The 20,954-nt window shown below is 31.1% G+C and overlaps 1 protein-coding gene across 5 annotated transcripts in view; it reads right to left on the bottom strand.

Moving 5' to 3' along the window:
- LOC126742521 (poly(U)-binding-splicing factor half pint) overlaps nucleotides 1-20,954 on the bottom strand; it is a 45,895-nt gene that overhangs the window by 7,477 nt on the left and 17,464 nt on the right. For 3 of the 5 annotated variants that reach the window (XM_050449173.1, XM_050449195.1, XM_050449203.1), the window contains exons 4-11: nucleotides 19,777-19,937; nucleotides 19,426-19,472; nucleotides 12,646-12,767; nucleotides 12,448-12,539; nucleotides 8,319-8,357; nucleotides 7,520-7,650; nucleotides 3,120-3,281; nucleotides 2,917-3,065 (exon numbers count right to left, since the gene is read on the bottom strand). In XM_050449173.1, the coding sequence (XP_050305130.1) occupies nucleotides 2,917-3,065; nucleotides 3,120-3,281; nucleotides 7,520-7,650; nucleotides 8,319-8,357; nucleotides 12,448-12,539; nucleotides 12,646-12,767; nucleotides 19,426-19,472; nucleotides 19,777-19,937 (903 nt within the window). Of the gene's footprint in view, nucleotides 1-2,916; nucleotides 3,066-3,119; nucleotides 3,282-7,519; nucleotides 7,651-8,318; nucleotides 8,358-12,441; nucleotides 12,540-12,645; nucleotides 12,768-19,425; nucleotides 19,473-19,776; nucleotides 19,938-20,954 lie in introns of all 5 variants that reach the window. The other 2 variants (XM_050449186.1, XM_050449178.1) reach the window with 2 other exon arrangements.

The following is a 20,954-nucleotide window of genomic DNA, read 5'->3' as shown; positions in this document are numbered from 1 at the left end:
TATTTAAGATTAGGATGTTGCCAGGACGTTCGTGGCGATCATATTAAACATCTCCTACATTAGCATTTTTTTTTGTTATTTAATTCAGAGATAGACAGTATTACTTAGTAAGTACAGACTTTATTTAACCAAATATTTTTCTTTGTTTTTAATTTTAATTTTTGTAATAAATCAGAAAACACTTAATATTTTCCTCGAATATTATCCAAGCAATCCCAATAAGCAACACTGCATCTCCAATTCGATTTGATAAAGCAGTCAATATTCCAGCATTAAATGATTTGACAATCTGGTAATAAATTACTAACGCAAAAGAAATAAGGCCTAACCCGTCCCAACCTAATAAAATTCTGACTAAATTCGGACTGAAAGTTATTATCATAGAAAAAATTAATAAAAGTATTAAAATAATAAATCATTTTAAATTTATATCTCCATACATATACTCCTTAGTATATTTAAAAATTATTGATGAAATAAATAACACAAATCTTCTCAATAAAAAAGATAATCAATCAAATAATATAATAAATGATAAAAAGGCAGAATTCAAAGTAACAACATTGAATTCCAAAAAGTATTTACAACCAAGACTTAAAAACAGACCACTTATTGAAAAGAATAATAAAGAAACTCTTAACAAACAGAAGGAGGCAGGCAAAAAAATTACTTAAAGTAGGTATTACTGTAGGTACTTCTTTAATTCCACAAATTAAAATTTTTTATAAACTATTTGAGTAAAGTCAACAAGATACAATTTCAGACTTTAAAAATAAAATATTTAATAGCACTGAATGTAAAAATACTAGTAAATATTCACAAAGATTAATTTGGTAAAAAGTGTATAGCCCAGAATAGAACTTTCCATGCTGAGTGTATGAATACAAAAATAAAGAATAAGCTGCTCTATAAAATACTATATAAAATAAACAAATTATAGCTAATTTTCAGTACCTTGAGAGAGAATTAATTAATATAATTTCTCCTAAAAATTTAATGATGGAGGAGCCTCCATATTTGAAGAACATAAAAGAAATCGCCATAAAGAAAGGCTAGGCATAATATTAATCACCCCCTTATTTAAATAGATTTTTCGGCTATCTATATATTCGCTATGAGAACGCTCATACAAAAAATTTGCCAAACAAAATAAGCCAGAAGAACAAAGAGCATGACCTAATCTCAAAACTAAGGCACCCCATAAATTACTATAGATATATAGTTTTGTGTATTAACAAAAATGTAATAATAATAATAATAATAATAATAATAGTAATGCATTTATTTAGCATAATGCTACAAGAAAACAATATAAATCTTATAATGTAGTAGCATGCATAAAGATCTAAAATATTTAGTTATGACATAATATGATATAGGTATTCGAAAATTATAATAACAATAATGTATCCTTGACTATCAAATATAGGTACACAATATAATTAAATAGTTAAATCGTTCTGCTCCACTTTCTTTGCGATATATCAACATTAGAGCTGAAAACTCCTGAGCTGAAACAAGCATTTGGACGAAACAACTTAGTGTTCGGAAACTATCCTTATAACAATAATGGATTTACAATCCAAGAATGGTATTCTGTAGAAGCAATTAAAGAGATTCTTCACCAGAACCTAACTAACGCTGTACCAAATAATCTGGTGTTTTGGAAGCTACATTGGGCATATCCTTCATTAGTCCTTGATAAATCCTTATATGCTTATACAGGCCAGATATTGCCTTTACGAGTTGTAAAGGCAATATCTGGTTTCATTCGATTAAAGAACTCTTTCCCAGTCTTCATCAGCCTAATCGACGTGTTCTCTAGCAAAATTTGACCTTACTCTTCAATGTTTTGGGGTCAAAGCTGAGATTCTTGGTCTCAGATGAAATTTAGCTAGGTGTCAACGAACAGTATCATTAAAATATTATGATTCCTGTAGCTGTGCCTGCAGAAATCTTCCTTTGACAAACCGTTGTCTTCAAGCAGAGAAGTTGAAAGAAATCGTCCATTTTGCTCAAAGAGACCTTGGTATTAATTACCACAAAACGAAAAAACAGAATTTACTTCTGTGCTAATTTTCCCAGCGAAAAGCATTGAAATTCTTGCTCCCCTCAGCGGTCATATTCCTCATATTACAATCCCAATATCTGGTGTATCGCGGATTGCCAATTTATAGTTATAATCCCGGCTAACACTAATCCTATATGAGATACTGAAGAATAAGGAATTAACATCTTACATATCTCTTTGACGTAACTTTTGAAAATTAGTATAAGACATTGTACATGAAATATATCTAGAATATTCTGAAATCAGACACCCTGTTTAATTTTGTTTTGTTGAAAGAAATAGGCAAGCAAAAATACCAATCGACGTGTCCGAGCGTTGTTTCGAAAATGGTCCTATTTATTTATTATGGAATTTATTCCTTTTGGCTGATATACACTGTATAAATATATCGTGATCTTTCCTATAACATTACAAATTTATCTTATTAACTTAAGGGAACAGAAAGAAACACTATCATTATTTTGTTATAGGGCTCAAATAATTTTCTTGTAAATGTATATAGAGGTAATGTTTTGAGAGTGTAAAACCAATTTTAGAATAATTTTATCTTTTACAACTCTAATACTTTTATTTTTTGAGAAATCAATAATATTGGTTTGGTATATTTTATGAATATTATTATACATATTTCATTTATATACAAAATTAAATTAAATTTTGAATTCGAAAGTTAGTTTCTCCGAAACGCAAACCTATATTCATACAGATATATATACACTAATTTATTGGGACCGTATATAACTTAAATGTAAATCTAGAACTAATCAATGAGGAAATAATCCTAAAATTTGATTGGAAACAGGTCAAATTACACTAGTATCTATTTTACTTAATTCATGTCTTACCTAAGGCAGCTACATTACTAGCGACAGCATCCATAGCTTGAATTTTAGCTGTAGCAGCGGCCGCGGCCACCGCTGCCGCCGTGGGTAAAGCGTTCGAACCCGTAGAGGGTCCAAGGAGGGCGTTGGGTGGAGTTATGGCTCTTCCAACCCTAAAAATTCGCAATTAAAATAACGAATGCACCTTAAAAATTGATATAACTTACCTTAGATATTGTCCGCCCAAATCGAAAAGATTCATACTGGCAATAGCTTCATTAGCCGCTTGGGCAGTTTCGTATTCAATAAAACCGTACCCTTTGTGTTTATTGCCAGTACTTCCCTGCGCTAGTTTGCAGTAAACGATGGGGCCAAAGGCCTCGAAGACACTGTAAAAAATTGAAGGTATACAATCAATTGATTTTTATGGTGATTTAAATCAAGAATTTTTCAATTTAAATCAATGCTCCTGTATTTTAATAAATTTATGTTTTTAAGAAGTAATTAGAGGTAAAGTGTTAGTATTTATATTATTTATTTTTTATTTATGAACATAATGTAATTAACATGTAAAGGAGAAAGGGAACAGTAAAATTAATACAAAGCCAAATCAGCATTAAAAATCAAACAGAAACAAAGAAAAACAAAAAGAAATAACTATTTACAACCTAAATTGCTAGTTTTTCGTCAGTAACAGCCTGAACTGTGCCCTGGACACTTTAAAAATATAAATATAAACTTTATTAAGATACTGGTTACAATTATCCATCATTCTGTTAATAGCAGAAATGCTTCCAGGATTTACCCTAAAGAAGTTTTTGTGTAAATGTCTTAAATACACTTTAGGAACAATAAATTAATGTGATTAATCAGCAAACACTTTTTATATTTAAGGTTGTTGTCAAAAAAAATATATAAATAACACAGCTTGTATTTATATTTCTTCTTTCTTTAAGTTTTATGAAATTAAAGGTTTTTAGGATTGACATATATGAGACCAAATATGGGTATGCATTGTTTCTTTTGACATAAAAGTAACGTAAAAGACATTTTTGTAGTTTCTCTATCTGATTTGAATGAGACTCTGTTGATGGCATCCAAACCTGCTATGCATACTCAAGATGTGGCCTGACAAGTGCATTCTAATAATGGTTTCAATTTAAAAATTTTTGCTGTTTCTAATCACAAATCCCAGTGACTTATAAGCCTTCTTAATAATCTAGTCAAAATGACCATTAAATTTCATACTGCTTTGGTAGCAAACTCCTAGGTCCCTTATTTCATCACACCTTTTTAACTTTTAATCTAAAATATAATAATCATCAATGAGAGCATTTATTTTTCGCGTGAATGTAACAGCAGCACACTTCTTAACATTAATTGACATTTGATTTATTTTAAGCCAGTCAACAACTCTTGCCAAATCACTTTTCAGTTGGTGGATGTCAGCTTGCGATCGAATTATTTTATAAAGTTTAAAGTCATCAGCGAACATAAGGCAATTTGAATTGCTCACCACATCTGCAAGTGTATCAATAAACACAATAAAAAGTAAGGGCCCTAAGTTTGTTTTAAACCTAAAGATTAATTGTGTTTAATTAATCTTTATGGCTCTCCAATAGATAGAATATGTGCTACACAGCTTTTTATAAAGTATTAGGTTGAAGAAATATATGCTGTATTTAAAAATTTAAAAAAGGGAAAGTCAACCAAAAGGCAATACAAAAAAAAAATAAGGAAAACTGATAAAAAAATATCTAATATAAACAAACTGATAAGACTAGAAATTCAGTACTGGCAGTAAGACCCACAGAATCAAAAAATATATACATATGAGGGTTACACGAATACGTTATGGGCGTTAACTACCGCGCTTTGGCAATATTCGCGAGTCATTTGACATAATCGGTATTAATTGATTTATTTAATTCTTTGACCTATTCAGCTACAGAATTATCAATTCTAAATGGTATGATTACATTAAGACACCAAACAAAAATATCATGTAACTATACAACTAAAACGAAAACTATTGGCAAACATACACATAGTCAATAAAATCGTAAAATGAAGAAGTAATTACTTAAAAAATTAAAAGAATTATTACTAGGCAATCGCATTACAGTTCTGTTTAAAAATGAAGGCTTGTTCATCGTTTAACCACATTTGTTACACTGAATAATTACTTGTGTTTTTAGAATTATTAGTTTTATTCAGGATTAAAGTAACCCTTACGTTTACATATACAGTATTGTGCAAAAAGATAGCAACATTGAACTTTCCTGTTATATATCTTTTAGTATCTATTTTATAAGTAAGGTTTATATATTATTTACAAGAATAGTTAGAGCCTGTTTATATTTTCATATTATCAAATTTTTTGTATCATAATAAATAAAACACCAAATTGTTTTATGCAAATTTATTATTCAAAAAAATAGCAACAAAAAATAGTTTTGATTCTAAAAAAATATAACCCAACTAAATTAAAATCAATTCAATATTTCGTGTGGAACCCCTTCTCCTTTATAACATCTGCACATCGTCTTGGCATGGACTCAATTAATTTCATAATATAGTCATTGTTCACTTCTTTCCAAGCCTTTTCCACTATTTCAAAGAGAATATTTGTATTAGAGCATATTAGGTGCCCGATTTTGGTGTCAATGTAATGCCATAAATTGTCTATAGGGTTTAGGTCTGGCGATTGAGATGGCCAGACCATTACATTTATTTTTTCATCGGATAGCCACCTCTTAACAAATTGAGAAGCATGTTTTGGATCGTTGTCGAGCTGAAATATGGCTGTTACTGGCATGTCTTCATCCATATATGGCACTAAATGTGTTTGCAGAATGTCTTTGTACATTAAACGATCCATTTTGCCCACTATTCTTACTATGGGTCCCATGCCACGAGCCGAGAAACATCCCCATACAAGAATATTTCCCTGTCCATGTTTAACTGTGGGGCAAATGTCCTTTTTGTTTAATCTTTGTTCACTTGGGCGTCTGACGTACATCACTCCATCAGTCCTGAATAAATTATATTTAGATTCATCACTAAATACGACTTTCTTCCAATCAGCTACAGACCAGTGGACATGAGATTGGGCAAAGTGAAAAACGAGCCTTGACGTTCTTCTTTGAGAGTAACGGTTTTTTGGCGGGGCGACGAGCAGGTAAGTTGGCATCAAGTAATCTTCTCCTTACGGTACTGGAACTGAGGTCTACTCCTCCACCCTCTTTTAATTTTGCCAAAATTTGGGAAGAAGACAAAAAAGGATTTTCTTTGGAAATTCGTAGCAGCTGCCTATCCATCCTCAAATTTGTTTTTCTGGGTCTACCAGGAATGGGCGCCGGTGCAGCTGTTCCAGTAAGGCGAAATTTTTTGCAAACTCTGGATACGATTGACCTGTGAAGCCGTAAGCTTCTTGCAATGTCACAATAATTTTTCTTACATCACCAGAGACGGATTTTGAGCGACCCATTTTAAGTTAATTCTTAGATTCAAAAATAACAACTTTACAGCAGGTAAATCGATATTTAACTGATTAAATAAATGCGAAACAAGAATGTTGCAATATTTATGCACATTGTCTAAATAAACAAACATGAAGTTCCTTACTCTACATTGGCATTCTTATGATATATCGGTATATTTATAAATAATACAAAGGCGTGTACTTAAAAGTAAAGAAATAATATGGAATAAATAAAGGAGCAAATAATATTTTTGAAAACATCGCTTGTTGCTATATTTATGCACAATACTGTATGTATGTTATTGCATTATTTAGGTAATTTACATATATGTCAGTATCACACCTAAAGTTAACAGCAGTGTGTTTTTTATAATGTAGCATTTGAAATGTTGCCCTTAACTAAAATGTTTTATGGGTCGGGATCAAGGAATTAAGCCCTGAATATGAATTACACAGAATTCGAAACGTTGGCGAACAACAAGTAGTTTTCTTTCGCAATTGACCAATTTATCCATAATACACATCTAATTAGACTTTTAATGTGACATTCAATATATAGATCAAGATCCAGACAAGATATTATTAACAAAATTAAAATAAATCTCGGTAAAAGTAAATTAGTTTAAAAAAATGTTTTTTTTTTCACAAAATAACTGGTTTAAAACCAAAGGGTCGAAAGTTAAAAATCATTCAAGCGTCTTACATAAACAATTAAAAATACGATTTCAACGTACTATCATAGTTTCAAAAAACCTCCCTGCTCTATAATAATTTAGCAGAATGAAAACACAATAAAAAAAATCCATAATTTTATTAAAACCTGTTCATGTTACCTAGTGGATCACACTAGGTAACATGAATAGTATTATTGTTATTCTACTGACCAGATATATTATTCTTAGGAATAATATATCTGGTAAATACATACCAAAAATGACAAAAAGAATGACGAAAAAACTGTGTCAAAACTAGAAATCATTGCCAAATAGTGGATGGGAAAAATCAATAAGTAAGTTTTTGTTTAAGCATTTATGATAAAACATCTAGTATCGAATTTAAAAGAGTTTATAGAAAAAATATAAACTGGAAGGTTTTTTTTTTGTAACTTGACCAAGTTTTGAAATATGTAACTAATGTAAATACCTTTTAATATCCTCCTCGGTAAGGTCTTGATGAATAGACGCAACATAAATTCTATTATACTGTTTTGCCTCCTCTTGAATTTCATCAATAACCGCTTGCGCTTGAGGCATATTGCTCGGTCTACCCACAACCTGTAATGAAAAAGGAAACCCCTATTAGCTCACCATACTCACGTCAATTCGGTTTTAGATACTAAATTTAAAAAAATTTGATTTTTAAACTGACATTGCATAAAAACAAGTTTTTTTAAGAAAACCTTGCTTTGTTCATTTTGACGTGAATATGGTAAATATCTGCGTGGACTAATGCTTAAACCTAAGTTTAAACCAACGCAATTAATTCATTGAAAATTGAGACAAGGATTATCACTTGGGCATAGTGGATTTCGACATTATGACAAATTTTTAACAAATTTTATTTGGGCCACTAAGTCACCCAATAAAGTTGGGTTTTAATTAATAATTTGTTGAACAATTAATAATGGAATAATTACTACTAGTGCAATTTGCTACAAAAGAATCGCTATAATGCCAACATACAATTGCCCGGACAATCCTAAAAAGTTATATGAACTTAAAAACTATTTTAAACGCTAAGTTTAAGAAAATCAAGGCTTATATTACTTGAATCTACTTCTCTACTGATTAAGTAGTTACACTTATAAGCTTTAACCATTTGCTTTAAATATGAATAAACTAATATATATATACAGTAGCTTTTTATTTATGTTAAATATTGATTTTCTTATGTACATATGACTAGTATTTTTGATAAGATATTAATAAAATTAGTTTCTTACTAATCTATTCTGGTCGGGGTTCTTTGACGATTGCATAAGCTGAAAACATAAAAGATTTGTTCAAAAACATTATAAACGTTTTTTCCGATTTAAAAAAATAAGAACATAATATAAAAAAGCCGATATTAATTAAAATATGTACTTGATATACAGTAGTGGAAAAAAGTAGAGCAAAATTTGAAAATACTTTATTTTTTCAAGCAATGAATGTAAACCAGAAGTAAAATTAATTCCAGTAATTTATTATTACACAAGCAATTTAATATTAAGAAAAAAAAACATGTTTCCTTGTCCTTAGTATTTTTGTATTAAAAAATGATTTTTTAGGTGGAAAAAAGTAAAGCAACATTTTTTAATATTCGTTTTTATTTCATTTCTAATAAATAAAAAAAAACATAAGTTAATATTTTGTAAAGTACCCGTTATTCTTAATTACATCTTCACAACGTTTTGGCATAGATCTTATTAGCTTAGAAATAATCCCTGTATCCATATTCACCCATGCTTCCTTTAATGCTTCAAACAATTCTTGCTGATTTTTATAAGATTTTCCTCTGATTTTAGAATCTAAAATGTCCCACAGATCTCAATTGGATTGAGATCAGGGGATTGTGAAGGCCATTCCATTACATTAATGTTTTCCTTTCTGAACCAAGCTTTAACGAACCGAGAAGAATGCTTGGGATCGTTGTCCTGTTGAAATAAATGTCTTAAAGGCATAGTATCATCAGCATATGGAATCATTCAGCTCTCTAATATGTCCTTATATTGAAACCGGTCCATTATACCTTCTATTTTATACAGGGGGCCCATACCATAGCCCGAAAAGCATTACTGCTCCACCACCATGTTTCACTTTTGGACAGGTATACTTGGGGTTGAGTCTTTCATTGACAGGGCGTCTAACATACACAATTCCATCACTTTTGAACAAACAAAACTTGGATTCATCGCTCCAGATTACCTTTTTCCAATCATGCTCTGTATAATGTAGATGCGTTTTGGCAAAACTTGAACGGGAACGTCTATTTTTTTTTTGACAGCAGCGGTTTTTTGGCAGGTCGGTCTTCTGGAAAATAACTTGGCCTCTAATAGTCTATTGCTCACCGTCCTCGAAGTCACGTTTACTCCAAGCTCTTCGGATATGCGGTGCTTTTTCTTATTGGATCCCAGAAAAGGCTCATTTTTAGCAATTTTGATAATTTGTTTATCGGTATATGGAGTGGTTTTTCTACGTCTCCCTGACTTTTTCTTAAGAGATAAATCGCTATTTATATGAAACTGCTTAATTATACGATACACGATAGATCTATGTAACCTAAATGTCTTTGCAATAGCAATCTGCTTTTGACCACTTTTGTATAAATCAACAATTCTATTTTTAATATCGACAGAAAAATGTTTACCGCGAGGCATCTTAAGCAGCCAAATACCGTCAACTTATCAGTTTAAACTTATAATATTTCAAAAATGTTGCTTTATTTTTTTCCACTCTGAAGTAGTCTTTTTTGTGTCCCTTGGTAAAACGATATAAGAATTAACAATTTTTATTGGCAAACCATTTATAAGTACCATATGTTTTTATGTACAGAAATTTTATGCTAAAAGTCATCATCTAATATTTTATTTTACCAACTTATTAAATGTTGCTCTACATTTTTCTTCCCAATTTTTAAAGTTAAATTTTGATTATACTTTTGGTATTTCCTATAAACTTTTTGGAACCAGATGTAATTTATGGAAAAAAATTTTTGATTGACCTCATTGAAGGCTTTTGAAAGGTCTAATTATAGAGTCAACCTGTCCGTGCTTTCAGTAATAAAATTTTCAAAACCACGGTTGTTGGATCTGTCCTCAAAAAGCCATGTTGTTTTTTATTATTAATTACATGTTCGAAATCCTAAATTTTTGACTTGACTTTTTCCAGACAGAAGAACATTCACCAGAATTAAATGAAAAACGAAGTGTTATAGACATTGTCTATTTCCTAAAGAAAACCAGTTGACTCTTATTTTTTCTCTTCCTTACATTTTGTGGGGTGTATTTGGTATTTTTAGGATCTTGGTTATTCCATAAATATTTGAAACGGGCGATGAATAGAAATTGTTTTCTGTGAGGATTTTTGTGTGAGCTTCATCCTATTTGGCAATGTCAACATGATCATTGACATTTAATATAAGTTTTTGACAAATTCTCTTGATGACCATTATTTTTTGTCATACATTTTAAGTACCTATGCTTTACTGTGTATGTTCACAGCAATTTAAACCAATTAATTTCTTGGAAAAATCATTGAAAACAAAGTATATGAAACATTAAAAATATAACTAAAAATTCCTCAATGGCATCAAACTGTCAATTGTCAAGATTATTAAAAGTACATTTATAATGTATTATTGTTAAGACGTAATCTACATTTCTATTTAAAAACATTAATCTGAAATTTGGTAAGCGCTTCCAAAAAATCAAATATACTCTTCCTTCCTGTATATTCTGCATATTTTAGCTTGAAACAGATAAAATATTACTCAGTAAACTGACTTATTTGGAAATTATTTATTAATAGACGGGAAAACCCCATTACAAATAAAGAAGACACAAAATCAATAATAAGGTCATAACGAACCAGTATCTTAAACTAAATTATAATAACAGTTTTAACAATACTTTCATCCTACTAAGTTTGAATCATCATCCTTATTAATTAAATGAATGAAAAGATCCATTAAAAACATCCAATATATTTTCCCTGTTTAAAAAATCCAAAGTTCTATCCATTAAAAATAATGTCTCCCATAATTTAGTCCTATGAAATCCAATAGAAAATAAATTATTTTGTCTTAACATTCTTTGCAGAACAGCAAATTCGACTTGAGAAAATAAAGAAAGACATGAAATCATTGCATTTAGTAGTTTGAACATAACAGAGACATCAGAAATAGTCTTTCTCCCTTCAAGTGGAAGAAATCTCAAATACTTTAAAATGGTGTGATAGTTATGGTCAGCAACAAGTCCAAAATTGTATTTATAATTGCAAAATCTTAAAAATTTGTGCTGCACCCACGCTTTCTAGCATGCTCTTATAAATGGTATATTGTGGAGTTCAAATGACAGTCATATTCTAGCTGTGACCTAACGAAGCCACCTAGGAAAGGTTCTGGTAGGAAAGCCCAACACTCTGTTGGCCCTTACAACCAGTTGGTCTATATGGTCATTAAAATATAAACCCGAATCAAACAGTATTCCCAAGTACTTAGCTACCTCATTTATTTTCAGTTGGTGACCGTCTAATGAATAGCAGGATTTGGTTATTTTTTTCTTCTTACTAAATGAACCAGATCTAACAATTTTTTTTTTAAAGTTCACTCTGAAGTAAATCTGGATATTGATCACTAAGAATTATAGAAATCTAAAACATTTTAGAAATAGGTTTCGATTTAAAGTTTTTATGGCCTTAATTTGAAGCAGACTTGGATAGTATTTGAATACTGTTCGAATCCATTTGTGTGTTCGAGATTCGGTGTTTAAAACGGTTTTTTTGAGATTCTATTTTTTATATTTTGATTGCCATGTTTGAATCTTAGTATTATTAGAATCCACAAGAATGGGGAATATAACAACAATCCAACAAAAAATAGTTTTCTCTAATATCTCGAAGATTAGGGTTTGAAATGTATGTATGTCTAAACGCTGTAAGAAATGTAAAATATCATCACCAGTAGCAATAGAGGGATTTTGTTAGATTTTTTAAAATGTTTGCTGTCAAGTTCCTTTTCTATCTTTTCACCAGACTAAACATGAAGTATAGCAATTCCTTCAATATTTCCAGCAATGGACTGTTCAACGATATTGAATAAATTTAACCAAAATACATATAATATAAGCCTTGTTTTGAATAGAATTCCACAAAACATTCTTAGGAATGAGTTTCAATTAGATACATTAATTGCATTTTATTGCTGCTGTTTAACGGTCTCAATGCAAGAGTTGGGAAATTCTATTAGATAATTTTTCATAATGGCATACCTGACTCATTTTTAAGCAACATCCTAATGTAGGGAAATGAGTAAAATTTGCCCCTAATAACTAAATAATAAAAGAAGGTAAAAAACTGAACACGAACATTTACCTTGATGTTCCGCCCTCCGATCATAACCCCATTCATTTGTTCAAGCGCTAATTGCGCTGCCTCTGGGATTTCGTATTCCACAAAAGCAAAACCTGAAACAAGGATAAGAAACCTAAAGTAATATACTTTCTATATGGACTTAACTCTTAAAAGTAACTTTTTAAACTGACAATTCTTCTGCTCATAAATGAAACTTACCTTTATGCTTTTGTGTAACGGGATCCCAGGACATATTAATTGATTTAATGGGGCCGAAGGGCAGGAACGCTTGCCGAATGGTATCCTCCTTGAGCTCGAAACTTATTGAACCAACGTACACTCTGCAAGAAGAAATTAAAACTATATTAACAAAATCAATACTTGGTTATAAATCGGCTATTAAGGCAGATAAAAAATCAGATCTTATCAGCCAAATTTCATTCATTGCCGGAGAATACGTGGGATCCTCAACAACTCACGATAAAACATGTGCATCATATTCGTAATTTTTAAGTTTTGAGCAGTGGTAATATTATTTGTCACTACTTATTTGTACAAATGCAGGACTATCTGACCATGAGCCTAAATCCACATTGGTACGTAATTACGGATACGTGAGGCTGCTAAGCCTATCCGTGACTTTTATCTCATCCACTAGAGACAAGCGTATCCATAAAATGACATATTTTTACTAGAATTTTTGGTGTTTACAGTTTTGACCTCCCACAATTGCTTCAACCTATTTTTATGCCTTGATTGTAAAGGGGTTCTCGGATCCCATAGAGGTTTTCTGGCATAAATGAATGAAACATTTAGTCATCTAATTTGTTGGTACTTTTATGGTTATTATAGTTTCTAAGTTTTAGATGTCTGTAATTAAATTAATAATAGTTTTACTCTTTTAAATAAGTTATTTAGGATTATCAGATTCTTTCTCCTGACTTCTATTGTATATGTAGTATCAAATGACCGAATAAATCAGTAATCAGTAATTTGCTGTGTTTTTGACCACTAAAGTTGGCGCAAAGCTTGAAGGTAAAACCCTGGTTCTCCTCCATATATACTAGGAAACATTGGTGTTCCAAATAATTTTGGCACTGACTATATATTAATTAAAAAGCCGCAATAGTCACATTTAAAATATGTGGAAGTCGAGGTCGAACCCAAACTAGTCATTCTAAAAAGAATGGTACAAAATAACAAATAGTAAAAAAAATTTGGCAAAAACTCAAAAATAACAATAAAAAACAAATAGTACAACGGACCAAAAATACGGACTGAAGTTCAAATTAACCAAATTCTATCCGTGTTTTCCTTCACGTAGGTAGGTGAAACCTTTCGAGCCTCTAATTGGCTGATAGCAATTACGTGGTCTCAACGGATCCGTAATTACGTACCAATGTGGATTCAGGCTGAAGCTGTCTCATTTTATATGTCAATATTTACAGCCCAAGATCAAAGAAAAAACAAACGTGTCAGACTTTATACTAAGAGTAATTTTGCAAAGGTTGGGTCTTTTTGCCAAAGAACCAATAATTGGAATAGAGTTTTGGATGCAAACAAACAAAAAAAAATCACTTTTCTACCTTGAATAAATTCAATGAAGCCTTCCCAATTGTTAATAAAAAAATTAAAAGAAATAAGCCATGGTATACAAGAGGCTTAAAAGTTTCAGGGAAAAATCTGAGAGCCTTGCATCACATACGTAAATTTGCTATAAACAATGATTCATTTCTGGTCTATTTAAATAATTATAGGAGGATTTACAGGAATATTGCTCATAGAAGATTATCATAGAATTGATGAGTCACCAAATAAATCAAAAGAAAAGCCGCACAACTCTTGAATTTGATTCCAATTTACATGCAGATACACTGGATTCTTACTACTGTAACATTGCTTTTAAACTCACCAAGGATGTTTTTAGTAGATATACGGCTCAGGATTATATGAGACATGTAAATGTGGAGGAGACATTTTTCTTTTATCCTACTAATATTTTTGGGGTCAGAGGTGTTATGAGAAAAATAAAACATCAGCAGGTGGGGATCATGTTTCTTTAAGGATACTCTCAGCATTACCACCCAATGCCCTTCAGACATTTGTAGATTCATTATAATGTATGTTTCAAATACATTTCCCGATTAACTTGAACAAGCAATTATTGTTCCTGTTCATAAGGGGGGAGATTGCAGCAGTCCTAATTTTAGACCAATAGTTCTCCTCCCTACCATATCTAAGATTGTTGAAGGTGAGAGTGATAACTTTTTTGGAGAGATTCATAACATAAATAGCTATTTATACAGCACAGTTTGGGTTTCAAGAGGCCGAGAGCACGGGTGATACTATTTTTTATCTTCTTCAATTTCTTTATTATTATTTTTCTTAGTACACTTAATTCCGGTGACATTGCTGCAGCAGTATTCTGCGACAAGGCTTTTGACTGTGTGGATCACAGAATACTGTTGTGGAAGATAAAATATTTTAACAAAATTACTTAATACATCATAACCCTAAACTATAAAATAAGTAAACAATAGAAGACAGTAATAGATCAATTAATTTTGCTAATTCTTGCTTGAAAAAATCACAATGTGTACTATAAGTATTAAACAAATAACAGATATAATTTATTGGCGCTCTAAGTAGCATATTAGTTCTAGGACGTTGACAATAAAATGTTAAGGAACATCTTGCGTTTAACCTGGGAATTATGTACCTAATTTGATTTAGTAACTCGGTACAATCAATTTGATTATTTAAGAGTTTGTATAAAAAGGTAAATTCTAATCTATGCCTTCTGGTTTGCAAGGATACCATTCCAAACCTATCTAATAAAAAATTATTGTCTAGTCCTCTAGCAGGATAAACATCATCGTCTTTGAAAGCTAAATATTTCAAAAATTTGCGTTGCACAGACTCAAGGTGCTTTATAATATCGACCCGGTAAATTAGATGCCAAATGAGACAACCATACACCAATTTAGATCTAACAAAACTAAAGTACAGAATTTTTTGTGTTAGTGTTTTGAAAATTCTTGCTATTGCGAAAAATAAATTCCAAAGATTTAGAGGCAGCTGAAACGACATTATTTAGATAAGTCTTGAACTCAAAATCTACGATCAAAAGTAGTCCCTAATCTCACTACATCTTGATAAAATATTATTATAAATTGCGTAATTAAATATAATTGGATTCCGTTTTCGAGAATAGGTTAAAATGCAGCATTTAGACTTATTTAAGTATAACTTGTTTGTTTTACACCATATATTAATTTTATGTATTTGATATTGCAAAACAATGCAATCGTAGTAATAACATTTACAAAAAGTTTAAGGTCATCTGCAAACTTAAGTCTCGGGCATTTAATTTATCTGATATAACGTTTTTAATTTGTGAGTAGATTTGATGTAATGCACGATTCAAAAAGCTTAGAAAAGTTGCAGAAAATCGAAATAGGCCTATAATTACGCAAGGCCTATAATTAACAAGTATGACTCCAGCTAAAAATACCAGTTTAAATAGATTTGTTGAATATAAAAAGAAGTGGCTTGGAAAAAACATGTATGCAATATATGCAGTTTAACTCTTGAGTTCTTTAATACTAAGAAAGAAAAGCTGTATCCTATGAATCCCAGAACTCCAATTCTCTACGGTCTTCCAAAAATTCACAAAAACAATGTTCCAATAAGACCAGTGGTTTCTTTTATCAATTCCCCCTGCTACCATTTATCAGCTTGGTTAAACACAGTTTTGAGGGAGGTGACTAAGTTTAGGAGTGTTTATTCAACTAAAAATTCAGTGGATTTGTCAAATAGTCTGAAAAATCTTTACATACCTGACGGATCTATACTTATTTCTTTGGATGTAAAAAATCTTTTTCCTAGTATTCCCCCTACAGAATGTATAGATCTGGTAAGAACTCTATTATTAAAATCTTCCCTTAGTCGAGTTATAGTTGATAACCTCTTGGACTTGCTCAGCCTTGTTGTGAATCAAAATTTCTTTCAATTCAATAATAAAATTTTCAAACAAGTCTCTGGATTGGCTATGGGTTCATGCCTTTCCCCACTGTTAAGTGAAATTTTTATGAGCAACCTAGAAGAAAGGATTGTTAAGGGTAGGTTTGGGGAGTTTCTCATTGAATATAAGAGGTACGTTGACGATATTTTCATTGTCTGGAATGGCCAGAAAAAAGATTTGACAAATTTTCTTCGTTTTGTGAATTCTTTGCACCCAAAGATTTCTTTTACCATTGAGGAAGAACAAAATGGTAAACTGCCATTCCTAGACCTCCTTATAGAAAGACTCAATAATAAACTAATATTTGAAATATATCGTAAACCCACAACTACTGATAATGTCATTCAATATGCGTCTATTTCTCCCTATCCATACAAATTTGCCTCCTTCAATTCTTTCTTTTACAGACTTTTTAACATCGCCCTGTCAAAGGAAGCGTTTGCTAAAGAGCTTAATATTATAAAACATATTGCTTTTAATAATGGATTTCCACTTTACTTAATTAAAAAATTATACTTTAAGTTCTTAAATAAATATAGGTTGACTTACAACCTTCTTCATGCGAAAGACGACAAAAAGTCCTTTAGATCTTTGTCCTTTTTTGGCTCAATTTCATTAAATTTAGCTAAATTATTTAAGACCTCTAATATCAAAATCGCTTTCAAAACCGCGAATAATTTAAAAAAACAATTAGTGAGCGTGATAGACAAGGCAAATGTCTTTTCGAAATCAGGGGTTTACTCTTTGAAATGTGGGGATTGTGACACTGTATATATTGGCCAATCTGGAAGAAAAATTTCTACACGCGTTAAAGAACATGTAGCGTTGTTTGAGAAATTTAAAAATACAGACGTCCGTGATACAAAGTCAGCGTTTGCGAATCACCTGTTAGCTTGACCTGTTAGCTTGAAAAAGCTTGACCTTCTGGAGAGGATGGAAATTACTAAAGCCAAGAAGAGTCCTGGGGCCGTATTTTTGAAACCATTCGACTTTGATTCGCATACGAAATTAGAGGATTTCGCACGAAAAATCGATATTCGTATTTTCGACCGCTTCGTATGCGAACTTTTTCGCATGCGGTGTCTCGAATGGGTATATACCATTCGAATTTCAAGTTCGTGTGCGATTCTGCCACTTGTCTTGTTTTGATTTTAAACTAGCTTTGTTTTTTTTTAATTTGTGAGTTGGTTAAGTATTTTCGTAGTGTTTTTTTATTGTTTATTGAAAAAAAAATAGCAATAATCATAGATTAAACAATCTTGTGCAAAGAAACGTGGTCGATGCACTGGAAGAGACTAAAACTCTGGCAGATAGAAGGAATAGGATGTACTCTTCATTTCTTGACCCATTTGAAATGTATGCAGATGCTTAATTTAATAAATTATATAAATTAAGCAAGCCTATGACGATAGAATGATTAAGCATATTACGATGATGTGATCTTTATGTGCTCCTGAGACTGTGTAATCTATCCACTAGTTTTATATAAGGCTTGTGCAGTTTTAGCCGAAAAATTTTGGGTGAAATTGCCCGACTTTAATTCCGGGTGCTCTTCCATAAATGAAATTAGTTCTTTCTTTCGCTCACTCGACACAAAACCGCAATATTTTTTATTTTTTGAATTCATTAAAAAAAAAGTCAATTCGCAAAAACCCAAGAAACGCCATGAAAAAACCTCAAAATTCCTTGATGTTTTTAAACTTAAATTTTAGGTTAGGTTAAAAAATCGTTATCGTCTTCATCCCAGTTGATACGGCCTCCAATAGCACTCGACTTTGCTACGTTGCCACTACATTTCATGTTCGCATGCGAATGAAATATCGAATGCTGTTCAAAAATGCACTTTTTAATTCGTGTGCGAATTTTGCCGCTCGACTTTGTTCGCATTCGAAGATTCTCGCATGGTTTCGAAAATACGGCCCCTATTCTTGTCTGTGTTAACGACGTATTTAATTTTGAACCCAACCTTATTTTTAATAATCTTATTTAATCAATTTTATATTTACATAATCTCTTCCAACTGAAATAAGTTTAATATTGTGTTAGAATGCCTTGGCTTAACAACAAATGTTTTGAACTTCTCCTCAGTGTTCCGGTAGCCCATAGGTTATAGTCTCTGGCTTGTAAGCTTGTTGTTGCGGGTTCGATTCCCAATAGGTGTGATATTTTACAATTTTTTATTTTTTTGGTTCTAAATAACTGTATAGTCATCCTAACGTTAAAAGTATGTTTATTTACTGTTTTGCCAACGTCAGTGGCTTTTTAAGGTTTTAGTCTTTTTAATGTCCTCTTTTTTTTTTGTTTCAAGACTAATTATTATTGTTTTAGGCCTGATGATGCTCTGAATATAGCGAAACACGTGTAGCTTTAAGTAAATGTTGTGAGACCGTGACTTTGTGTTTTTCATTGTTTTTCGTCTGTTGTATACGTCGGTCTCTTTGTGAAAAATGGATGAGATTTTCTTATTTTACAACAAAGCTTGGTCAGTAATGGAGTCAGTACCTGCAGTTAATTTGTTTTGCAGCTAAAAAAATATCAGACTCCACAAACATATTCAATTTATTAAAACATTTTTCCAGAGAAACAGGATCAATATCGGCGGAATTACTAGGTTCTGCATAAACACTTTGAAAAAATTTTGAAAATGTATGTATTGAAAATTTAGACGATAAAAATTCTCTATCCCCATATTTTAACGTACCAGGTATTCGGGATTTACCTTTTTCATCCGTATAAATGACCAAAACTGTGAGCTGTCATTAACACTTTCGATTTTTTAAATGAATCCTTAATACACAGCGTTTATTAGATTCCTAAGCATTGTTCTATAGACTTATACCGTTTTTTTTCCTGTCAATTTTAAATTGAACTGTGCTCAGAAAAATGCTGTTTAAAATATCGTAAAGGATATGATCAACTGATAGTGACTACAAAAATCAGACTATACTATAGTTCTGTTATATATGAATACATACCTGCACATCAAAACAAGCACTTGATGCCTTTGGAATGTTTTATTTTTCTGAAACAATAAAAATCATTTTAAACATAATTAATTAGGCAATTTATAGATTAAGAAGAAACAGTTGACATAAAATTAAAAAATCAAAAATAAAATCTTTCTTATAAAAACTCTTATTGATTTGAAAAATCCATTCTATAATCTCTACAGCTGAAAACAAGTTAAAGGCATATTTTTGTTTGTTCTTAATGTTTGATATTTTTAATCTATAAATCATGATTATTTTGTATAAAATCATTGATAGTAAGTGTAACCTATTCATAAATTTAAAATAAATATCCACTTACGAAAAAAAAAAGATTACCTGTTGTTGATAAGCAATTGTCTGCTTCATAAGCACCATTCTTATACTTTGTTCCATTGCATATTTCTTAGCTTTAGCAACTGATTCACTCTGGTCAGAAGACAGTTTTGGTAGAGCCCCTCCTAAAATGCCCGCTACGGAGTTGTCAATTGCACCTGGACCTAATTAACAAAATTTATGTAACCTTTTTTGAATTTATTACCAGGGTGACTTTTCAATTTAAATTCCATAAAAAGTACTATCAAATCAAATCATTTACTTCCATCAACATCATAACAATGTATAGGAATTGTCAATCAAAAACTACAATGCTAATAAAAATAGAATAACATTACAAAAATAAGAAAGGAAACAAATTTAACTAAATTTAGTCAATAAATCTACAGTTAAAGCTCAACAGTTAAGTCAGCTTAACATGGTCCTAACAGCTCTCTTAAAAGTTGGTTCTACATGGGAGATGATTAAAAATTTTGAGAGATGTAATTTCCGGACCATCCTGTACCTGCGACAACCAGGTAAAAGGAATGTATAATTTATCTGCATTACGAGTTTTTTAAAAATTAAGATCTCCAGATCTCATGTGGTTGTAAAGATTTTTATGCACTTGTCATGCCCACTCTAAGATATAGATGTTAATTATAGTTAGGATTTTTTCTTTTTTAAAAGTACCACGGCAAGTTTCTCTGAAGGAAAGTCTAAACATGGTACGTACAATGCGCTTTTGATTTATTAGCACTCTCCCAATACTGGAGGAATTACTCCAAGCTAATAAGGCATAGAATAGAGTGGAATGCACTGTGGCATAATAAAAGCTTTTAAGTGTATATGCATCCACCTAGTCTCGAAGCTGCAAGATAACATAATTGCTGCGAGATAATCTATTGCACACAGATGCCACCTGAGGATCCCACAATAGATTAGTGTTTTAAAAAAACCGTTTTTTTTTTTTAAAAACGCGAAAAAAACTGTTTTTTTTTCGAAAAAAAACCGCTTTAATTGGAAAAATTGCTTTTTTCGTTTTTTTTTTTATAACTAGCTATAAATAAAATTTTTGACCTCCAAAGTTGTCATTTTGACCACTAGATGCCTATATTAATTATACAAAAAGTATAGTATAGTATAAAATTGATTGTTGCAAAAAACTTTAACTGCTGTTTACTCAAACTCAAAATCACATT

Source organism: Anthonomus grandis, chromosome 1, assembly GCF_022605725.1.
Source record: "Anthonomus grandis grandis chromosome 1, icAntGran1.3, whole genome shotgun sequence".
Taxonomy (NCBI): domain Eukaryota; kingdom Metazoa; phylum Arthropoda; class Insecta; order Coleoptera; family Curculionidae; genus Anthonomus; species Anthonomus grandis.
This window is presented reverse-complemented; position numbering and strand designations above follow the sequence as displayed.